The sequence below is a fragment of the Amborella trichopoda genome, chromosome 7, assembly GCF_054954075.1.
Source record: "Amborella trichopoda isolate Santa Cruz 75 chromosome 7, AtrichopodaSantaCruz75HAP2 v2.0, whole genome shotgun sequence".
Lineage (NCBI taxonomy): Eukaryota > Viridiplantae > Streptophyta > Magnoliopsida > Amborellales > Amborellaceae > Amborella > Amborella trichopoda.
The window spans coordinates 29,173,612-29,198,885 of record NC_142342.1 but is presented as its reverse complement, the minus strand read 5'-3'; the positions used below and the strand labels follow the sequence as shown (position 1 = coordinate 29,198,885).

Here is a 25,274-nt window from a genome sequence, read left to right as displayed (position 1 = left end):
GCTTTCAGACTTGTACAAAGTTTATTTCACAGCTTATAATAACATGAGGATATATATATATATATATATATACAACTTTGATAGAACAAAAGTTATAAAGGCGAATTTATCCATGACTACAAACTTCTTCCAAACTACTCCTACTGTACATACAAACAATACAGCTGCGACTACTTTGAAAAAATTTCACAATAGCTTGATGAGTTTGGCTACTCAGTAAGCGACCATCATTATCCTTAAAAATCATGGTTAGAAAGTGTAAATATTTTCTAAAAGATTGCATATTAAGCAAGAATTTCGACGTATTGATTTCATGCATTCTAATGCATGCTATTAGACAAATTCATTTTTAATCTTACACATATCCTGTATTCCTTATTGGGCAAAGAAAATAAGCATGATATATATATCAAGATCAACAATAATCTAAATTTAGTAATTTAAAACATTACTACAATTAAGTATCAGATATGATCAAACAAGCATTCATAACAACAAAAGTCCTGTAGTGAAAGCACTAACCTCGGGTCCAAAGTTAAAACTTCTACCATCCCACAGGAGCAGCACCAACAACGGGTAAATCCGTTTTGTAGCGCCTCACAAACGCACACAACCCCAGCGCGCTTTGGGACTTTTGATAGGCATTGGCCGTGCAAGACACGGCCCTCTCATGTGCCCTTCTGGCGAGAGAGCATTGCACTACCAAAGGGGTCCCAATGAGTAGTGCCTCACATAAGTTTTGGGGGAGTGACCACCCAAACATACACACTCCTAACTCTCATCCTATCATAGAGACCAGGGAAACATCACAGTTGCCAGCACAAATATATCATCAGATCATAACAGAGGCACGTCTCCATGCGCCCATATCTTATCGAAAGCATGTTACTATGCAGACATATCTTATCAAAAGCATGTTACCATGCACACATTTCTTATCAGTAGCATGTTACCATGCACACATATCTTATCAAAAGCATGTTACCATACACACATATCTTATCAGAAGCATGTTACCATGTACTCATATCTTATCAGAAGCATATCCCATATGTAATCACAAGCATATCCCATATGCAATCACAAGAAATATCAACATGTCTATGTTATACATATAGTCAGAAGAGACATCACCATGTCATATTATCATGCATATAAATTCAAAAGACATTATTATGTCAATTGCAGGCCATATATCAATGTAGTAGATATCAAGAAACAATAATATCATATTTTCAAAATATCCATGAAATTATTAATATGAATTCACATGAAGCAATTTATAGCAATCGATTGCACACAACACTCGCGCACAACACATGCGCACAACATTTGCACACAACACTTGCACATAACACTTGCAGTATCTAAAACTTATGTTGGAAGTATTACAAATAAATACAGAAATACGTAAAACCTACAGTATCGGAAATATTGCAATTAAATGCATAAATATCTCTGGGGAGTATTATAGAAATATCAGTTTTCAAACAATGAATCTACAGGAAAATGAAGCCACTTACCTATATGTTACTCTGAGATGGATATGTTATTATCGTTGCCGGAATAGAACTGGAATCAAGGGTGTTTAGCTAAAGGTATAAGAAGAGAGAGAAAATAAGTTTCTATGGGAAAAGGAGCATAAACATATGTTCATATAGGAGAGCGAAAAATATTATAGAATTATTTTTATGAGAACATGATGAGAGAGAGAAGAACTATTATAAGTTTCTTAATTATTTTTGATAAGAATATTTTGAGAACATTATCATGATGAGAACATACTATAACATGTGATGATAACATACTATAACATGTAATATAAAAATTATAATGAATATTATAACATTAAACAGTGCAAATAATATGCATACAAACAATATATAAATAAAAATTAATAATAAATTAAATAATATAATAATATAACGATGACACATATAGTAATACGTATGTAAAAACCATTCATAACATTATAATAAAATTAACAAATTAGCTAATGGAACTTCATAATACAAAATTAAGTTTATCATATATAACTGAATAAGTCATGTGTAATAATTTAAAATTGATATACATAATATTGTACTGTTAAATTTATTATTTATTATTGTGAGAACATTATTAAAATAATATTATTATTATAAGAAAGCAATAAGGATAGAGGGAATACCTTTAAAGTGACAGAGGACACTCCTCAACTTGACACATGTCAAGGCATGTGTCCTCCCTTTTTATTTTTATTTTTTTGTTAATTATTTTACAATGCCAAATCACCTCTTATTGTTATCTTATAATGCCACATCACTTCTTATCATTATCTCATAATGCCACATCACTTCTTATCATTATCTCATAATGCCACATTATACCCTAATATCTTAATTAAATATTTCTCCAAAAATTGGTGGAAATGAAGGATGTTGTAAAAGAGTGGTCCCATGGTGCATTAACAACACAACGAACCATCATTTCTTTATGTAAATATTTTGTTTTATTTTTATATTATTACTATTACTATTATTTTTCAGTTTCAGAAAATTTAGGGTCATCACATTCTGCCCCCCTTATAGAAATTTAGTCTTCTAAATTTTTCGTACCTGATTGCTGAAAAAGATGGGGATATTTTTCCCGGATCTCATCTTCCCATTCCCAGGTCGACTCCTCCCTTGAATGGTACTGCCACATTACTCAGGCTAGAGGAATCTCCTTGTTATGTAACACCTGCACCCTCCTATCCAATATCTAAATTGATCGCTCAATAAAAGTCAAGTCTCCTCTGATCGGTATAGTTTCATATTTCAGAACATGGGATAGTTCGGGCTGATACTTTCGCAATAAAGATACATGGAAGACATTATGGATGTTAGCCAACTCGAGCGATAAGGCAAGTCTATGTGCCACGCTTCTAATTCTCTCCAGGATCTCAAAGGGTCGGATGTAGTGCGGGCTCAGCTTCCCTTTCTTGCTGAACCTCATAATGTCCTTTGTTGGTGACACCTTTAGGAAGACCTAATCACCCACCTCAAACTCAAGGTCTCTCCTTCGGTTATCGGCATAACTCTTTTGCAGACTCTGAGGTGTCCTGAGTCTTTCTCGGATTAATGTTATCTTATCTGAGGTTACCTGGACAATCTCTGGCCTTAAAAGCCTTATTTCGCCAACCTCGTCCCAACAGATGGGTGATCTGCATTTGCTTCTATACAGGGCATTGTATGGTGCCATCTGAATACTGGCTTGGAAGCTGTTATTATAGGCAAACTCAATCAGAGGTAAATGGTCATCCTAACTTCTCATAAAGTCAGTGACATAAGCCCTTAGCATATCTTCCAAGATCTGGATGGTCCTCTCTGATTGCCCATCAGTCTGGAGGTGTAAGACAGTGCTAAAGGTGAGTCTTGTCCCCAAAGCTGAATGGGATAGGCGTTTTTTTTAAAAAAAAAATATTATTAATATTAATATTAATATTATTATTATTATTATTATTGTTATTATTATTATTATTATTATTATTATTATTATTACTATTATTATTATTATTATTATTATTATTATTAATGTAATAAATGCAATAAAAATAATAATAATAATAGTAATAATAATAATAATAATAATAATATAAAAATAAAACAAAATACTTACATAAAGAAATGATTTTAAGTGATGGTTCATTGTGTTGTTAATGCACCATGGGACCACTCTTTTACAACACCCTTCATTTCCACCAATTTTTTTAAGAGAAATACTTAATTAAGATATTAGGGTATAATGTGGCATTATGAGACAATGATAAGAGGTTATGTGGCGTTATAAGATAATAATAAGAGGTGATGTGGCATTATAAAATAATTAATAAATAAATAAAAATAAAAAGGGAGGACACATGCCTTGACATGTGTCAAGTTGAAGAGTATTTTCCCTCACTTTATAAATATTCCCTCCCCCTCATGAGCAAATGATGAAGCTCATCAAAGTTTTCATCTCTATGTATGTAAGTCTCTTTCTCTCTCTTATTACAATTATTTATTTTATTCATTTTAGTTTTTTATTATTTCTTTTCTCTCCCTCCCTCAACATTTTAATTACTCTCTCATAATAATATTATTACTTTAACAATATTCCCATGAAGTATTCTCTCATAATGATATTATGATTCTAAAAATATTCTCATTGTTCTCACAATAATGACATTCTTTTTTTTTTTTCATAAAGTTAATTGTATTACTATAAATATTTTTTACATCGAGTGCTTGAACCGAGAGGCCCTCCATGCTAGGACTCTCCGTAAAAAATAGGTCAACTGACCCTATACAAAATGATTATATAGATATGTCCATTGTTGTACAAGATATACAATGAGATTACAAAAAATGGGCTTATAATATTGCCCCTTAACACCGAGAGTCTGTGATCTAAAGCAAGCAAAAGTAGCAGGCCACACAGTGCTACACGCTGGTCCCTCTGTGATCCGGATCGAAGATAGAGGCTTCAACCAGAGCCGGATCACAATAATGACATTCTTATAAAAATAGTATTTTCCTTCACTCATAATATCCTCATTACTTTCTTATAATAATATTATTATTTTAATAATGTTCTCACAATAATAAATAATAAATTTTAGCATTACAATATTATGTGTATCAATTTTAAATTATTACACATGACTTAGTCAATTATATATGATACACTTAATTTTGTATTATAGATTTCAATTAACTAATTTGTTAATTTTATTATAATGTTATGAATGGTTTTTACATACGTATTACTATATGTGTCATCATTACATTATTACATTAATTAATTTATTATCAATTTTCATTTATATATTATTTGTATGCATATTATTTGCACTGTTTAAGAAACTTATAATAGTTCTTCTCTCTCGTCATGTTCTCATTAAAATAATTCTATAATATTTTTCGCTCTCTTATATGAACATATTTTTATGCTCTTTTTCCCTTAGAAACTCATTTGCTCTCTCTTCTCATACTTTTAGCTAAACACCCTTGATTCTAGTTCTTCTCCGGCAAAGATAATAACATATCCATCTCAGAGTGACATATAGGTAAGTTATTTCATTTTTCCTGTAAAATAATTTTTTGAAATACTGATATTTTTGTAATACTCCCAGAGATATTTCTGCATTTAATTGCAACATTTTCAATATTGTAAGTTTTACATGCTTCTGTATTTAATTGTAATATTTTTAGCATAAATTTTAGATATTGTAAGTGTCATGTGCAAGTGGCCTTACTTTTCCTAAAAACCAATTGTTTAAAAATTTGGGTTTCTATGCTATAAGTTTTGTGTTTTTGTAACGTGATTAATTGAAAATTTGTATTTCCGTATTTAATAAATTTATGATATTTCTGTCTATTGTTAAAAAATTTAGATAGTTGAAAACTTGACTCTGGATTTCCATAAGAATTCTTCTATTGAGAATAGACTGCTTTTCTGAAACTATAGTCCAAAATAATTATTTATGAAAATGTCAGTAAAAGTGATTGCTATAAATTGCTTCATGTGAATTCATGTTAATGATTTCAAGGATATTTCGAACATACGATATTATTGTTTCCTGATATTTAGTGATGTCCGTTACATTGATTTATGGCAAACTATTGACATGAAAATGTCTCTTGAATTTATATGAATGAATATGACATCGTGATGTCCCTTGTGCTTATATGTATAACATAGACATGTTGACGTTTCTTGTGATTACATGTGAGACATGCTTCTGGAAAGATATGTGTGCATGGCGACATGCTTTTGTTAAATGATCGACGCATGGTAACATGCTTCTGATAAGATATGTACGCATGGATACATGCTTCTGTTATAATTTGATGAGATAATTGTGCCAGTAGATGTGATTTATCATTGCTCTCTATGATAGGATGAGAGTTAGAAGTGTCTGTGTTTGGGAGGTTGCACCCCTTATGTGAGGCACTACTCATTGAAACCCCTTTGGAAGTGTAATGCTCTCTCGCCAAAAGCACAAATGAGATGGTTGTCTTCCAAGGCCAATGCATATCAAAAGCCCCAAAACGTGCTGGGATTGTGTGCATGTGTGAGCGCGCTGATCATATCTTATACTTAATTGCAATAAAGTTTTAAACTATTAAATTTAGATTATGGTTGATCTTGATATGAATCGTGTCTCTAAGTGGACTCATCCGGAACACCGGTGAGATATGAGTGGACCTATCCGATAAACCGATAGGGATTAACTAGACCAACCAGGACGCTGGTGGAGTATATAAATGACCTACTTAGGACGCCAATAGCGTACTTCGTGAAATCCTTTGTACCATGTTAAACTAAGCATTTATGTTAAAGGAATTATATATGCACTTTCTCATACTGATTCAATATGCATTCAAATCTTCTGCATTATGTTAAATTGTGTGTTTCTGAATTTGAAATTGTTCTCCATGTATGTTTTTCCTCATATTATGCATTCTTTTAGAAAATATTTACACTTTCCAACTACGATTTTTAAGGATAATGATGGTCACTTACTTAATAGCCAAACTCATCAAGCTATTGTGAATTTTTTTTCAGAGCAAACGTAGCTGTATTGTTCATATGTACAGCAGGAGTAGTTTGGAAGAAGTTTGTAGTCACGGACAAATTCGCTTTTGTAACTCTTATCTATCAAAGTTGTATATATATATATATATATATATATATATATATATATATGGAAAAGTCTTCCCAACGCCTATAGGCAAAAATAAACAGTGATTTCGCCTACCCTCATCACCGTCCAAAGTTCATCACATGATTACGATTCTCTGGTAGTGTTTTATTTTTCATTTTTTTCTACAAATCGGAATGATCTAAAATTTGACGTGTGTACATATTAGTGAGGCACACCTAATAAAAATATAAAAAAAAATAATTTGTAAAAACAAGACAAAAATATCATTAAAACTTTTTGAGGGTATTTTGATCAATTTATTTCATGTAAAATATTTTTTTGATATTTTTCATAAATTCGCCTATTTCTTATGAACACATGCTCCAAATTTCATATCATTCCGGATTATAAAAATAAAAAGAAAAAATGAAACACTACCGGACAATCATGACCGTACGATGAACTTTAGACGGTGATGAGGGTAGACGAAATCACTGTTCATTTTCGCCTATAGGCGTTTTGTTAAGTCTTCCCAACGCCTATAGACGAAAATGAACTGTGATTTTTCCTACTTCCATCACCGTCCAAAGTTCATCGCACGGTCAAGATTCTTCAGTAGTGTTTCATTTTTCTTTTTTTTTTCTACAAATCGGAATGACCTGTAATTTAGAGTGTGTACATCTTAGTGAAGCACACCTAATGAAAATTTAAAAAAAATAATTCGAAAAACAATTAACCAAAATACCCCCAAAATTTTTTGGGGGTATTTTGGTCAACTCTTTTCAAGGAAAATATTTTTTTGAAAGTTTTCGTAGATTCAGCTAGTTTTTATGAGCATACGATCCAAATTTCAGGTCATTCTGATTTGTAGAAAAAACAAAAAAAAAAAAACACTACCAGATGATAGTGACTGTGCGATGAACTTTAAACGGTGATGAGGGTAGGCGAAATCACTGTTTATTTTTGCCTATAGGCGTTTTTTATATATGGGAGTGGATTTTGTACGCCTACTAGCTGATCGCTACAGTAAACTCCAATGGCCTAGATTGAATTTGGGCCGATCGGACGGCACGACCTCTTTTTATGTTTGAATTTTAATTTTTTTCTATAGATCCAAATCACTTGAAATTTTTGGTGTATATTCTTCTCATCAAGGCGCACCTAATAAAAATATAAAAAAAATAATCCGCAAAAAAAAAATTGATCAAAATGTCCCCCAAAACTTTACAGGGATATTTTGGTCAATTTTTTTCATGTAAAATATTTTTTTTATATTTTTCAAAGATTCACCTATTTTTTATGCACACACACTCCAAATTTCAGATAAATCCAATTTGTAAAAAAAACATAAACAAAATTCAAACACTACTAGACATTCGGAATCGTTAAATCAACCCAGATTCATTCTGGGCCATTGGCGTTTACTGTAGCAGTACGCCTTTGGGCTGACAGGATCTTTACCCTATATATATATAAAGTAATGATCCTAAGAGTAATGATCCTATGAGACCCTCCCACACCCATGTGTGTAGGTTATATATATATATATATATATATATATATATATATATATATATATATATATATATATATATATATATATATAGTAATGATCCTATGAGACCCTTCCACACCTATGTGTGTAAGACCCCAAAGGATCACTATTAAATTTGCCACAGATCTCTAGGAAAGTCAAGTCCCACACCCATGTGATAACTTTTCTAGAGATCTATGTCATATTTAATGGTGATCTTTTGGGTTCCTACACACATGGGTGTAGGAGGGTCTCATAGGATCATTACTCATATATATATATATATATATATATATATATATATATATATATATATATATATATATATATATATTTATACATATATGTATACATATATATATCTTCATGTTATTATAAGCTGTGAAATAAACTTTGTACAAAAAGCTTTTGAATGAAAAAATTGTTTTGGAGCAATATATAGTAAAAATTTCGAATTTGTATTGTTCTTTAAGAATAGACTGTCACATCTCAAGAATTTTAGTGTTATAAAACTTGGGGTGTGACAATTGATACAATCCAGAATGCAAAACGCAAATTACATAACAGAAAATTCCATAATAAAACTGGGGAAAATTATGGTCTTAGATTGTTTTAAATGTAGTAGTTAAATGCATTGTATGAAATTTAGAATTCAAAATCATGCTAAAGGATTATGAAGTTTTTGGGATCAAAAAATCTTCAATACATATTCTGCATAATGATAAGTTTCTTTAGTGTACTAGGAGCTCAGGGTACTTTGGTTCAGCATTTTTCAGAAAGCTGAACAGCTAAGCATGTCACTGAGGAAACTGTAAAATCTCAAGGCAATAAAGTTTCTGCAAATTGACATTCATTTATCTCTACGCATAAATTATTACATTTCTTTTCAAATTTGAGAGCAATTAAGAAGTTCTCCATGATATTTCCAACCAGTAACATGTAATTCATGAAATAGCACCATTCACTTATATAAATGGCTACTCTTGGGCTCCTGAAAATGTCTCAAGAACTAACAACTCTCCACATGATACCATTTGCACTTCAAGTAACACTCTCTCAACCAATCCAATTAAACTGAGCTATGGATTGACCTAATGGACTCCAGCACAAGATGCTAATTAGAACTTTGAGATCCAATTGCATGGAAGGAGTGTTTATCTAAACATGCATTTAAAACTATTAGATTTTTTTAGTTTGAAACTGTTAACTGTATTAATATGGGAGTTGTACAAAAAATGAACTACCGACAGGCCGGCAGTCGTTCAAGAATCAAAATCCCCTTACAGGGTCCAAAAAATGCTATACAAGCTTTACAATATCGAGTTTGTAAGTAAACAGTATATGCTATTTAGATCTCAAAAGGTGCTCGAAAATCTCCTGCATGGTTTGCTAAGAGGGACCATGCATTGGCCTCTCCCCAGATATGTTACCAAAACATGTGCGTAACCCTACAAATGTGGAAAATCTTGTCGAAGATGCGAGCCACTCTCGAACGGCAAAGGGAGGATCTAGAGGACCATGCTAGCACATTCTTCATATCTCCTCTACAATCAGCATATCAACCCATGAGGGGTTAAAGTGTCGAAGACCCATAAGGAGAGCTAGGGCTTAGGTAACCGTGGAGTTGGTAATACCGGTAAAGTGGGAGTAGGAAAAGAGCATGGTCCCCCCAGCATCTTTTATAATACTACCAATACCAGCAGGTATCAAGAGAAAACCCATCACAGTTAAGTTTGACTTGAGCCTGAATTTGGCCAGTTCCGAGGGTGCAAATGATTTGGAAGTCTGAGCAATGCTTAAAGAGGTTGTGGTTCTTAGTCCAAAAATTGACAAGTTTCACTTTGTCGAATAGCGTCGATAGGTGTAGCTTCTCCCCTCTAAATATTCGATTGTTGCAGTCCAACTAGATAACCCAAAGGGTAGCCGCGACTGCTGCGTGCCAAAGTCCTCTTCCCTGTCTGGTCCATGATCGAGAGAGGAAGGCCTCAACCAACTGAGGGATGGATGAAGGGATCCAGGACCAGCCAAAGATCCTACTTCATAGAGAGCTGGCTGTGGTGCAATGGATGAACAAATGGGCATTTGTCTCCTCTTCTTCTAGTCACATAGTGCACATATTGGGTAGATGTAGACCTCTTCTTTGTAGTAGGACAGTGGTCAAAGCTCTCTTGGCAAAGATTATCCAATTGGACATTTGGATCTGGAGGGTTTTGTAGAAGGAGGAGACAGATATGAATCCAGAGAGGCGGGGGTCGAATCGTTCTATCGTTCCCCCAAAAGTAAGAACATGCAGTGAAGAAGGGAGGAAAGTGCTGGAAACTTTGGAATTTCGACATCCGTCAATGGTTTTCTGAATCTTGGGTGCCACACTTGGTGTTTACCCACCGTTCGGAAGCATTCCGCTACCGTGGCTTGTGGGTTCAGTTCAATAAGGAAGAGGAGGGGGAATCTGTCCTTAGGTGGATTTTGGCCGAGCAACAAGTACGACCAGAACATGACACGGTGATCTTCACGAGAGTGGAAGCGGATGCAGGTTTTGAACTGGGTGCATGAAGAATCAACCTCCACACACGGGAGAAGGGAGCAGTTGGACCCAGCCCTTTCCATAGGTAGCCAACCATCAGCTGGTCAGCGGTATTTGAAATGAACAACCTCCTTCCAGAGATGGTTCTCTTGCGTAGAGAACCACCACCATCATTTGCCGAGGAGGGCAAGATTGTTGGCTCTGAGGTTACATGCTTATGCCCTAGGGGGAGCACACTCTGGCCCAAGAGATCAAATGCAGCTGTATTTGAAACGAACAAACTCCTACCGAAGATGGTTCTCTTGCATAGCGAACCACCACCACCATTTGCCGAGGTCAGCAAGATTGTTGGCTCTGAGGTTACGGATGCCTAGGCCCCCTTTGGATCTAGGGGGAGCACACTCTGGCCCAAGCAATCAAATGGTATTTCTTTCCCCCATCGCCTGCCCACAGAAAGTTCCTCATGAGTTGCTCTAGCCAGGTGGACACTAAGGCAGGCATGGGGAACAAGGACATCTGCAAAATGGGGATACTTAAAAGGGTAACCTTTCAAGTATCATGGCATCTAAAGCATCATGGCATCTTTGGGATCAGATAATCTTTAAATTAAAAATTTCAATTAACACTAAGGATCATGGCATCTTTGGGATCAGGTAATCTTTAATCAATGTTCAGCATAATGAAAAGTTTCTCTAGTGCGATAGTAGTCCAGGACACTTTGGTTGAGCATTCTTCAGAAAGCTGAACAGCTAAGCATGTCACTGTGGAAACTGTAAAATGAATATCAAGGCAATAAAGTTCTTGGAAATTAACATGCATTTCTCTCTCACTGTAAATTATTACATTTCTTTTCAAGTTTTGAAAGCAATTTTCAGAAATTCTCCATGATATTGCCAACCATTAACTCGCAGTGACTAAACTATTCTTGGGGAATCAATCAATAAAGTAAACTAATTGCTACCTAAAATTGTAGGAAAAACCCCATTCACTTATATAAATGGCCACTTATGCTTCCACGAACATGTCTCAAGAACCATCATGAACCCTCAAGGATAACAGCTCTCCACATGATACTATTCTCACTTCAAGTAAAGCCATCTCTCAATCAATCCATTTCGACTCAGCTAGTGATTGAACTAGTTGAGTCCAGCACAAGATGCCAGTTGGAACTTTGAAATCTGAACGCATGGATTAAGTAGTGCTTGTCTATGCATGCATATAACACTGAGGAATCCCAAGATCATTCCAAAAGTAAATTTAAAAGCATTCATAGAGAAAATGTGCAAACCTTTTCACTCTCAATCTGTTGCTTTAGCTTAAGCAACTCCAACTCCTTCTGACTCTATATCCATACAGTAATGAAATTAGAAGAATGCATTCAAACTAAGTATCACAGTGAGAAACAGAGAATAAAACAAAGATATGAGCCTACCAATAGGGCTTTTAGACGATCAATTTCATCCTGGCTGTCCCTGTCCCAAGGCTTAATTCATACAAAAGGAATCATGTAAGCATGGAAGGACATCTTTTCTGCAAAGGTCTAACAAAAATATTGAAACATAAAGCCATTACCTCAGTAGCCACATCGTTACCAATGAATCCATTATCTTTAGGTCGATCAGATGGCAAAGATTGTTTCCTACAGGCAAGTTTTTCCAAAGGAACAAGACATTGTTAGCATAAACTCTACATATATTGCTCATAATGTGTCAAATGCAATCAGTACAAAGATGAGGCCGCATAAGTATTAAGTGCAGATGTGCAAGTAAAGCTCAAGAACAAATGTGATTGACATACAACATGGATGTCGGATATCAAATAACAGAATCTAAATAGGTTTTATGATAAAAGAAGAGAGTATTTTCTTCTGTGTATAGATAAGCATATTTATTTTTTCAGGAAATAGATAAACACCTTTTTTATAGAAGAAGATTCAAGTTAGCAAGTTACAGATCAAGCAAAACCAGAACAAAAGAAGAAAACATCTAGATTTCTCAAACAATCTTAAAACTGCAATACCTTCAGCATATTTATACATCTTTTGAGATCTTTACCCTAGCCCCAATGGAAGTCAGGATTAGGATAGTGATTAGCTGTTCTGAGGAGATGTACCACATCAACCATCTCACTCTATTTTTCCCTCACTCATATAATGAAGCAAGTGCCCATTGAAATGGAATTCACTAGAAACACATTTGAACAGTCGTTAGCTCATGAACGAGGTTCGAACCAGTGTTTTAAAATGTGGCCGCATCATGCGGGATGCGCTGACAACTGCATCGCCTGACACCGCATATGCACTTTGGTGGGATGCATCCGCATATCCCACCAAAGCGCATATGCGCCACATCCCACCGCACATTCGCCCACATAGTGCATGGCCCATATAAGGCGCATATGCGGCCCGCATGCAAAATGAAAATGCCCCATTGAAAAGGCGTATTTTGGTCGTTTTAAGCCCCGAAAAGGGAAGGAAAGGGTTTGGGGGGGTATTAAACTCCCCTAACCACCAAAATCAGCACATTTGTGGCCTTTACGAGATCAAATCGATCAAAAAAATATTTCTTGGATTTTCGTCTTGGATGATCTTTGGTTGTTGATTTGTTTATTTTGGATGTTGATTTGAGGAAGTTTTAACAAAGTTTTGACAACAAATTTGTGATTATGGTTATTCAATGTTTTATGAAGTTAGTTTCAAGTTTCTAGTCTCTACTTTATAATGTCTTCTATGATCTATCAAGGGATAATGGATATACAGAATTTCTGACAGCCGATACTTTCGGAGCTAATGAATAAGTTCAATATCTACTATCACATAAATTACCTCCATATTTTTTCCTATGTATTTACCTACTTTTTTTAAGATTTTTTTAGAAGTTCTTTAAGTTTATTGACTGCATCGGGGTGATGCACCTGCATCTAGGCCGCATCGCCCCCCTCCATCGCATCGGGCCGCATCCCGCATTTTAAAACATTGGTTCTAACTATTGCTGCATCATTGACATGTTGCACCTTCATGTACATTTAAAATTCATCTATCATGCCTTTTGTCCCATTATGCATTAACAATATAAATGACACAACGATGCCACATACCTAGGTGTATAGAGTTCTGAGGCAATCAGAGAAACTGATTCTTGCTTTCCATCTGAAGTAGTTTGATTAGCCTTGCGAGCTGCATCTTCATTAATGGGAAATGTGGATTCAACTAGACATTCATCGAATAATTCATTGTGAGACTTGCTTCTACCAGCATCAGATGACCCAATGCTCAGCTCTAAGTTATCACAAATGCCAGAATCCCTAGTATCCAGAGCCTCTGCAGAATCAACAATAACACTGAAATATTTCAACCTATTTTTGAAAATAGTCTGATACTCACAAGATTGGAAGAAGATGAGATAGATGTTATCATGTTAATTATATTCATTAAATAAGAAAAGACGATGAGATAAGTATACGAAAGCAATAAAGCTTCTGATGGAATTTGGAAGAGGAATCTCATCAAAACCCATGGAAGCAGAAACAAAGGAGTTAATGTGTGAAGGAACATTAATTCCAAAAAGGAATGCATGAAAAAAAGAAAAATAGGCAGCAAGTATGTTTATGAGAACATACCAATACGAAACTATACCTAATGACTTACAACTCTTACACTGCATGGGACTCAGCCTGTCACGAACCAAATCATATCAAAACGACTTGATCGAATCTATTTAAAAAGAGCATGTAAATGGCCTAACTTAGGTGATTCTAAGTATAAACGACATGACTTGGTGGGTTTCCAAGCCGAATTGACTTGGGGGAATCTTGAGTGAACTAGATGATTCTTTTTCTTCTTCTTTTTGGCTTGAAATTGGTATTATATTGAAAAATTCATTTACCTCAACTTGCAACATACGGTGCAGACAGAGATGCTGACGTAACAGGCATATGGGGAGAGAAAGAAAAAAAGGTACGATCCCACATAAAATTCATTTCTAACATTTCCAATGTGGGGCACAGTTGTTGGGATCGAGAGCTGGATCAAGAGTGGGGAATGGTGACAAGCAAGAAGAACCCTTTGGTTTGGAAGCACCACCCATAAAAATGTGAGCGATCAAAATCCCCAAATGTTAGGGATCTCAATTCCAACCTTTAGGGGATGCCGATCCCGACCTTTTGGCATCTCAATCCCAACCTTTTAGGGTATGTTTGTTTGGAGGGACTTATTTCTCCAGAACAAATAAGTCCCTAACATTGTAGCAAACCCATGTTTGATGCACAAGAAGTGCTACAGTGTCCGGAACTTATTGGAAAGTTTTAATTCCTCAACTTTCCCATTTTTCATTCAAAGAGAACAACTATTTTGTTCCATGGCTAAGCCAGGAACTTGTATTTGGGAACTTATTTGTGCCCAAGTCCCCATTATTTATTTTATCGATGTTATTTGTATTATATATAATCATATATATAATAATATAAATAATATACTATTTTATATTATACTACATTATATAACATTAGATAATATATCAGTATAATATAATATCAATACAATGTAATATTATAATATTATGCATAATATTAGTATAGTATAATATAATATTACTGCAGTATATAATATATATTTTATATAATACAAATATACATTAATAAAATAGATGTATTATACATTATATTATATCTTATATTATGTTGTTTATATTATGTTATACATATTATACATTTATTTTTATTCTAATATATGAAGTAATATTTAATATTATAATCAATATATTTAATATGTAATACACTATATGTAATAAATATATATATATATATTATATGTTATAGTTTATTATATTATTTAAATATATAATATATATTATATATAATATATTTATATCATATAATATATTTATTACATAATATATAAATATATAAAATAGTAAAATATTTCAAACACATGTACCTAGAACTTCTTTAACATTCCAGCAAGTTATCAAACACATTATCCAAAACTTATTTAAACCTTCCAGAATAAATAAGTCCACTTCCCAGCAAAGAAAAACTTACTTTTTCCAGGGAAAGTTTACCTTCCAGCAAACAAACGCGCCCTTAGGGATCTACTCCCAACATTAAAAGGTATATATAGTCTAGAACTATAAATACTCTTTAAAGAAAGTATATCTTTATAGACAACAAGCAATGTGTCGGTAACGGGGTATTTTTCTTCAAAAAAAAGAACCAATGCATCTCTATTAAAACTATAATTGCATTGCTACCTGCCTATAAATAAAGAAAATAATCCATTTGGTTGTTATTTTGGTCTTTAAGGTGAGGACTGAGATCTCTAACAATGGGAAATGAGATCCCAATATTCAAATATCGAGATCTCTTTGAAGATCCCTTTCCAAGCAAGATTCAAGAGCGGGATCGCCACTTAGGTTGGAAGATCCCAACAACTACCAATTTGGGGCAATGGCCCACAACCTTATTGGCCACAGTAGATATGTGATGATTTGTCACATTACCAGCTTGGCACAAATCAGGTATCTCTTCCAATGGATCTAAATATTAAAATCCTCTATAGGTGTAGATCATCACATGTGACCCACCTGATTGTATTCATGAAGTCACACTCTATCACGGGTAACATGAATAACTGGAAAAAGGCTCTTAACCCTAGGAGATGCACCTTCATTTCCCCTTCACGGGCATCATCTATACCTAAGGGACCAGCCAAGAGTGAATGAATGGACCCCAAACAATCAATGGCCACAAACTCCCACAATGGACCAACTCGTGTTTCCAGACAAACTTCCATCAGATTTGAGCTTCATCATGTGAGGCTTCAAATTTGTTAGATATCCCTCAAAATATTTGAGCTTAATCACCACCTAAGGTGAGGCATGCCAAGAAGCATTGGTGATTTTCCTTAAACTCAAGACTCATCATTGTTAACCACTATGGCTTAGGTTCAAGATTGAAAGACCTTGGAACTCCTTGTGTAGTCAGCTCCATGGCATGATCATTGTCTCTCACTCTATCCTTGAATGTTGACACACTTAAACTTTTCCCATTGAAAAACTCTTGTTTCACTCCGACCATGATGCCCATAAGATACCAACCGAGGTCAAAAGCCATAAGACGTGCCCTTTCTGTGAAAAAAGGCACAACATCCAGCTACTCATAGCTATAGCAACTAACCTAGGAAATACCAAACACAACCGAAACATCCATTAATAGTGAGAGCATATGCTCAGGAGAAAGGGTAGTGAAGGAGAAGATGGTCCACAATCTCTTCTGCCTTCTTGCAGATAAAGCACAAATTTGGGGATTGCAACCCTCGACATCACCTGTTAACAAATGCCACAAGCCATCCAGCCATCCAAAACACAAGACCCTTGGAGAAGTTGGGAAGTCGCACAATAGGCGACCTGGGATAAGCTCAAATGAAGATGTGTCATCACTCTAAGAATCTCATTAAGAATACCTGCTTCTGATATACCAGCTTCTGATCCTGACACCAAAGGAGTCTGCCCACCCCCTCATCAGAATGTCGGTACAGTCAAACAAACTCATTAGAGAACAAAGCTCTTGTCTATCTATAGCCAAAAAAAAAAAAAACTTCCCCCTCATGTCTGTCTCTCACAGCAGTTCCTAATTGTGAAAGATGGGGCAAGTTCAAGTGAATATGTGGGTATCACTCCCAGTAAGAATCTCACTAAGAATAGCACACTTCCCCCCCCCCCCCCCCCCCCCCCCCCCCCCCCCCCCCCTCTAACAACATAAATAAATAAATGTGGATACCAAATGAGTCTAACCCCTGCCACCCTGGCTGTCCCTCATAGCACTCAATCACCTTTCCCCCAATCACATTGTGATACCAACCCAGAAGAAAGAGCCAACCTTGATGTTGTACCATAAACCAAACATCTTAAGTACCTCCCTACATTTCTAATTTTACACCCCCATCCATCTAATACCGTACAACTAACTTCTACCCTCCTCATATTATGCTACCATACCCAGGAGCTAGTGCCAGTTGCTTGAAAGTGCTATATTAACAGGTGTTAAACATCTAATCCCCAAACCTCTGAATGCGTTGGTGTCACAGCCCCGCCCCCTACCCCCTACTGTACTTGCCAGAGGGTAACAGAGTGCAAGACCGCGACCAAAGGTAGCGAATACCACTCAAGTGGAAGTTCGCTCAACGCTTTGAAAAGATGGAAATCAAAGTCAACCATAAAAAAAAAACAAAACACCAAGCATATAACCACAACAAGCTGAACAAACAAGTCCCCAACTATATATAAAAGCTCCAAAATATTACAAAAGAGTCATAGCCACAAAGGCCCAACAACTTTACATAAATTCACACAAACTGAACCATATGGCCAAACTGCCATCTAACACATACAATTAAACAGAAGAAGCTTCCACAGGAAAGGAGTACGGGGCTCCAACAGCGATCACCAGAATGCCTTTATCGAAACCTGCGGCTACCACTGAGGAAAATTAAAAGAGTGAGCTATAAAGCCCAGTAAATAGATCAAGCTAACATGCTTTCCTGCCTATGAATATTTTCTCATAACAATGATCAAGATTCTATGTAAATCTTACAAACATGGAGCCATGTGCCCAAAATCATATTTAACCATGTGCCTTGCATAATTCATTTCATGATGGAGCAATAACAAATCAAATAAATCAGAATCATATCATTCAAGTATGAACATCATAACAGATCAACATAATCAGACGAGTACATAACAAGCATAAACAATCCTAATATCACTTACTCCCGAAGTAGAAGCCCTATCCATCAGGCCAAGCCAATCCCATCGCTTAGAACTTCTACCATCACTCAGGAGGGAAAACACCACAAATGGATGACCCATTTCGTAGTGCCTTCACACACACAGTCCCCAACGCGCTTTGAGGCTTTTGATAGGCGGAGGTCTTGAAAGATACGACCCTCATTGTTCTCTAGCTGGAGGGCGTTACCACTAACGGATGACCCGTTGCGTAGTGCCATACACATATATTGGGGGTGCGACCCTCCCATGTGACTCAAATCCTAACTCCCTTCCTATCATTGGGAGTCAGGGAACGATCTCAATTGTCGGCACAACTTTCTTATCATATCACATTACACTACCAATAGATGACCCATTGCATAGTGCTTCACACATTTCTTATCATATCATATTACACTACCAATGGATGACCCATTGCATAGTGCTTCACACATTTCTTATCATATCATCTTACACTACCAATGGATGACCCAGTGCATAGTGCTTCACACATTTCTTATCATATCATATTACACTACCAATGGATGACCCATTGCATAGTGCCTTATATATATATATATATCATTTCATCACAGAGCTTGCTTTCATATCATACCAGAGCATGTACATATCATATCATAATAGAACATGTCTTACTACATGCATCCATATCATAACAAAGCTTATCTCATTATCATGCATTCATATCATAACTGAGCATGTCTTACCACATGCATTTGTATCATAACAGAGCATATCTCATTATCATGCCTTCATATCATAACTAAGCATGTCTTACCACATGCATTTGTATCATAACAGAGCATATCTCATTATCATGCATTCATATCATAACTGAGCATGTCTTACTATATGCATTCATATCATAACATAGCATATCTCATTATCATGCATATCATAACTGAGCATGTCTTACTATATGCATTCATATCATAACAGAGCATATCTCATTATCATACATTCATATCATAACTAAGCATGTCTTACTACATGCATTCATATCATAACATAGCATATCTCATTATCATACATTCATATCATAACTGAGCATGTCTTATCACATGCATTCGTATCATAACAGAGCATATCTCATTATCATGCATTCATTTCACATTAGCAATAGATTAACATGCTCACATATCATAACAGATATAGGTTCATATAAAACATCATCATGTCCAAAGCATGTTATGCATATAATCATATCATCAAGCTCATTAGCTCAAAAGACATCATCATGTTATTTTTCTGGTTTTTTCACAGTGAACACAATCCACTTATAAAGGCCTATCATGAGATTAAAAAATCATTTGGACCTAAGACCACTTTTATAACAATCTAGGCTCATGAAAACATAACTTTCGTGAAGAGGGTAACCCCAAATTTTGGGTTAAAGTTTACCAAACTATTCGATGTTCTTGAATACAATTCCTTTTTTCACAGCAGAAAATCCAGGATGATATACTCCTAGGAAAAATGGCATAACTTTCAAACCACAAGGAATTGAATCATGATTCCAAAACCAGTTTCAAAATATATTCATTTTTCTTTCATTTAGAAGTGGTTTGACCTCATTCTGATATGTTTTCGTCAGTGAAAAGCTCCACACAAAAATACGTAAAATCCCTGAAATTTTCTTTTGCAAATCTGACATGCTTCAGAAAATGGTAAATAACTTTTAAACCAAAATGGATATTAACAAGAGGTCTTTTCCATGATAAATAGACTCAATGAGCTACTTTTCCAAAGAGACATAGGACACTCAAACAGTTTCTCAAACTGGGGCCACAGTTCTGGAAAACAGAGAATCCTCTAGCAGGATTTCAGTTACATGCACCCGCACTCATATTCACATCCATATGAATACTAGAATTTCATACTTTGATAAGCTAAGGAAACATGCATCAAACAAAATCATGAAAACATGAAAACCAGATCTACTTACATGCACTAGATCGAAACTCCCAAAATGCTCCACAAGTTTCACCTTCAATGCCAAGCTCCAAAGGATTGGGTTCAACTCAAGGGCTTAAGGCTTGGGGACGTCTTAAAATCATAAAGCAAGAGAGGAGAATGTGTGTGAGAGAAGGAAGTGAGCGGAGAGAAGGAAAATCAATGTGAGAGGTGAGAAGGGGGTATAAGTAAGCAAGGATGGGGGTAGCATGCAATTGACAAGTGGTACATAAGAGGCATGCATGAGGAGAGAGGGGGGGGCAAGCATGGGAGACAATCATGGGATCGTAGCATGCATGTGCCACATGGCACTCATGCATGAAGAGAAAGGGCATGAGAGAGGAGAGAGAGCATGTGCAATCATTGTGTGGGGGCGCAATCATGTCGTAATTATGTGCATTGGGATGCGTAGCAGAAATTTTTGGGGTACAGGTCAGGGCTTTCTGACGGTAGCTCAGATTTGAGCAATTTTTGTACCGTCGAAAAGCTCGTGATCCCTACAATAATACAATATCACCAAAACACCATACAGAGGTTATACAACAAATTGAAAAGAACACTGAGATTAGCATTAATAGGAAATGATTCAAGATATAAACAAGATCAACGACCGAAAAAGTCCTGGACCTTACAGCTGGACTTACATAGCATATCCAACAGAGCCAGTTGGAACTTACGCAAGCCACCACTACCTTGCTATTGAAAATTGTCAAGGGATTAGCTCGTATTTCTTAATAGTTGAAAAGAAGTTCGGAATAAGGACACGTAATAAACGAAAGTGGAGCTTAGGGAGGCTCTTAGCAAAGTCATTCTCCCAACTGTAGAGAGAATCAAACTTTCCATGATGGAAGCCTTCTCCCAACCCTGGATTGATGCCAATCTAGGAATATCATATTAAGAAACAGAAAGGTGGTATTTTTTGGGAAAGGGGCTTGGGTCATGGTAGTAGCACCCCTCATACCTTAGTTGCACATTGTGGCTTCTATTCCCACTGACACCTTCAAGAACCACTAACCATTTCAAAAACAGGTAGGGGCTTGTACTCCCCACTAAATTACCCAAAAAAACAAGCCTTCTTCCAACCCCAACACCATAAGGTCCCCTATATCCTTTCAGGCTATGTCAAGACAATATGGCAGTGGCAAGTACCTACAAAGGAGGAACTTCACTCTGCATGCTAAAGAGATTGTGAATTCTCCCAGTGCTTCTTCATGAGTGGATGCTCCAATAAGGGCACTTTTGTTCAGCCTGTTAGCCTGTTGCCATCTCAAATACGCATAGGATAAGTTACAAGATTTATAATTGCGCACTGCTAGACCGACAAAATACCAAAGTATCATTAGCATACTGTGAAAAAGATATCATGGGCCCTTCAAAGATCACCTAGAACCCTCTAGGAGACTTATTGAACAGCAATGCATAACAATTTGCTAAGAACTTCTGCCACAATATTAAACAAAAAAGGTGAGGAAAGTCCCCTTGTCTAAGGCCTTTGGAACTCCTGAAGAAGTCATATAGTGTACCATTAATCATGATAGAGAAAGATAATATCATTGGATTAGTCCTATAGTTCCCACAGAGTGAAGAAAATGGAGTCGGGCCCATAGATTTCCTTTCCTTTTGCAACAGTAGGAAGGAGATACTGCTTCAAGACATTTGAAAGAGCCAACATGCTCTTCTCCAGGGATGTCAGATAAGGTAGCCCTAGGAGATACATCGACCCCTCTATCGTCCATGAGTGGTCCATACTAGGTCTGACCAAATACCCATCCTAACTAGGAGGGCTTTAAAACACTGATTATAATAGAAATTATTCCAATTCACATCCTCAATTAAGACCAAAATATTTGCACACTGATTATAATAGAAACTATTCCAATTCACATCCTCAATTAAGACCAAAATATTTGCAAATTAACATCTAGATTCTGCCACATCTAGATTCTCCTTTAGGATTGGCAGTCCCTCTCCCAGTCATGATGTCCACCATCTTTGTCAACTACAAAACCAAATAGCAATGCAAATCCAGTGTCCATGATCCACTGACTGTAAAACACATCAATGACTTGAGACATAAATCAATAAATTACTTTTGCAATAACCAAAAACGAATAAGATGCATTGAGGCCACGACTCCTTCAAAGGTATGATGTTGACGAGCCCATCCAGCTTACAAAATATGGTTATAGGAATGAAATCTAGTGACAAGCATAAGATGTCTTCTCAACATCAAAAAGAAATTTTTTTTTTTTTTTAAAATTAAGTAAGAGGGGTTTTTCTAGGGACTTTGCCCCACGTCTTACATTGATGCTATAAAAGAAAATTTACATTAGGCCCAAGACAGAAGTTCAAAATGGATAAAGAAAAGAAAAGACCAGTACGCTTTCCCACTTACATGATTTCCATTCTTGCAGCAGTTAAGAAGTTATTCAAGACAGATCACAATCTAACAGGACGTCATCAAGTTCTTGGTGAAAAATGGAGTATTTCCTTCTTCCCTTTTCTTAAGCTCTAATGAGTGTTAATGCTAAAAAGTTGCCAATGGGCTTTCCTCAGCTACATTGCCTCCTAAGGGATAATAATTCAATTTAGCAGCCACAAAAGCAAGTTGTTGGGGAGTTGCATTGGTCCTTTCTAAGTCACTTTGCTGGGTTTAGCATATTGTCGACGCAACTGTGATAAAGAAGCATCTTTTTAGTTCTAAGTTTTTCCTTTCTTTTTTTTTTTAACGATGTCCAACGTCTAAGGACAAAACAAATCCATAAAAGTGGATCCATAAGAAAAATCATATAAATTGTAACTACATGGAGAACAAGTTGCATAAGCAAACCTTCAGCTGTCTCCAGCTCGCCTGTCTGAATAAAGGTCGAAGCTTTTTCATGCAGGTGTGAATTTATTGATGATTCTGTCTCCGAAAACTGGGAAATACGTACTTGAGGTGAAACTCCAATATGACTAGAAAGACGATTTTCCACAGAAAAGTCCTCACTTGATATAGTGGAAACACCATCAGAGAAGTTACCCAAAAGGGCCTCCCGACCTTTTAATAAAATTTGTGACGCTGTCAAAATCAAATTAACATTAAATACATAGCTCAAAATATTAAGGAAAGAAGGCAAACCTGGGAACTGATTCTCAGAACTCTCCTCTATATTTTCTTCAGAATCAGTCTCACTGTTTATGTTAGTCTCTCTGAACTCCGTTAGGAGCATTGTGATCAATTTGTACCCTCTCCTTCTAACAATGTTTGCAAGATCTTGCCTGAGAAGAGGACAAAGAACAACTTAGTTTGTGAAATAGAGTGCTGCAGAGGAAGCCAAAAATCATTCTCATGTAAACCAAGTTCTGAGAAGACCAAAATTACGAAACACATCAGTATAATGAACAATAAATAAATCTAACAACTTTTCCCATACCAAATAATCCATGTAGAAATATTACAGTGATCTGGTTCTGTAACTTCCACAAGAAAAATAGGTAACAATCAAACACGTATATTTCCATGTGAGAATCAATAGTTCTAAACAATTAATTAAAAAATGCTAATTCCAAACTAAGTTCAGTTTCAGGGGCTTGAAAAGTTCAGTTTCAGGGGCTTGAAATAAGATGGACTTCAAACTCTCTAGCCATGCATGTTTCACAAGGAGTAGCATATATAAATGGTTCTATTGCATGGCATTGACACAAGCACATCCACAATTTGGAATGTCAAAGAAATAAGTGACAGCTTGTTCATTCAGTAGTTATATCTATCACTAGTCAACAACTTAGTAAAGAAATCAACTGTCAGAAGCAATGTACGGAAGATTAATGATAGAATTAACATCTTCCCAATGGAATAGCAATCAGCCGCTATGTGATTCATATTGCCATGAAAAACATGATTGGAAGCAATAGAGACAGATCACATTACCTCCACAATGTGGTGAAGGCAATGAAGCCAAAATCTATGAACTTTCAAAAGAGATTAAAACCCATGCTTTATACCATGATAGACAATGCTAAATTCAATATCCAGAATGAGTATAGACTTCGGAACAATATGAAAATATCATTGCAAACAAGAGAATCACAAAAGCCATAATAAAAAGGTCCCAGACCCACAACTGCTGGGACAATCAATCCGATCATGTATAAGAAGATCTAAAGTGAGGATGAAAGAAGCCAATGTAACATAGGACAAAGGTTTACAAAGTCAGGATGCTAAGCTGCATTCAGCAAGCTTAACATGCACTAACTTATCAAATGGTTAAGAATGGGTTGGTGGTCAATGCACCATAGTTTCCGAGCAACTTTTATGAAACAAGGGCATTGAGAAGGGGGCTTCCAGCTCCTGTTTTACAATAGGAAAGAGAAATGAACCCTAAGGTATTTTCTTCCTATTATATTTTTTGCAATGAAGCACTCCATCAATAGTGTAACGAGAGGGAAATTTAGCTTGGTGGCAAATGCAGCCTATAGAAAGGACAATATAGGTCAGGTTTGGAATGCCTAGTTACTAAATTGACCAAATCATCAGCACATTGACATAGAGGAATGCAAGAGCACATCAAAACACCTCCATGGATTTTCACAGAGCTAAATAGATTTCATGCATCAAGACATCTACCTAGAGTCTAGATAGGTTTCACCGTTTCAACACCACAAACACCAATAGCTACACCCCCAAGTGCCCCTTATATAACGAAAAAGTCCGCTACAAACTGAAAAAGGATTTTTTCTTTCTGGTGAGCAAACCTGTCCATATGGACTTGCCTACTCCTGAGGAACTCAATGAATCTCATCAGAGACTAAGCCAAGCACCTTTTTTGTGTTCATTTATTTCTTTAT

General features: G+C 35.9%; 1 protein-coding gene across 26 annotated transcripts in view; it reads right to left on the bottom strand.

Moving 5' to 3' along the window:
• The window catches only part of LOC18432867 (5'-AMP-activated protein kinase-like protein), a 42,217-nt gene that overhangs the window by 14,426 nt on the left and 2,517 nt on the right, over positions 1-25,274 (bottom strand). For 14 of the 26 annotated variants that reach the window (XR_016059852.1, XR_016059849.1, XR_016059848.1 and 11 more), the window contains 6 exons: positions 23,566-23,705; positions 23,275-23,484; positions 13,804-14,026; positions 12,280-12,346; positions 12,140-12,190; positions 11,996-12,049 (listed from right to left, as the gene is read on the bottom strand). Coding sequence is in view for 11 of the 26 variants with exons in the window: in XM_088872759.1 (XP_088728885.1) it covers positions 11,996-12,049; positions 12,140-12,190; positions 12,280-12,346; positions 13,804-14,026; positions 23,275-23,484; positions 23,566-23,705 (745 nt within the window). In the remaining 15 variants the exon portion in view is untranslated. Of the gene's footprint in view, positions 1-522; positions 1,593-9,300; positions 11,478-11,995; positions 12,050-12,139; positions 12,191-12,279; positions 12,347-13,803; positions 14,027-18,091; positions 18,180-23,274; positions 23,485-23,565; positions 23,706-25,274 lie in introns of those variants that run through there. The other 12 variants (XR_016059854.1, XR_016059855.1, XR_016059853.1 and 9 more) reach the window with 9 other exon arrangements.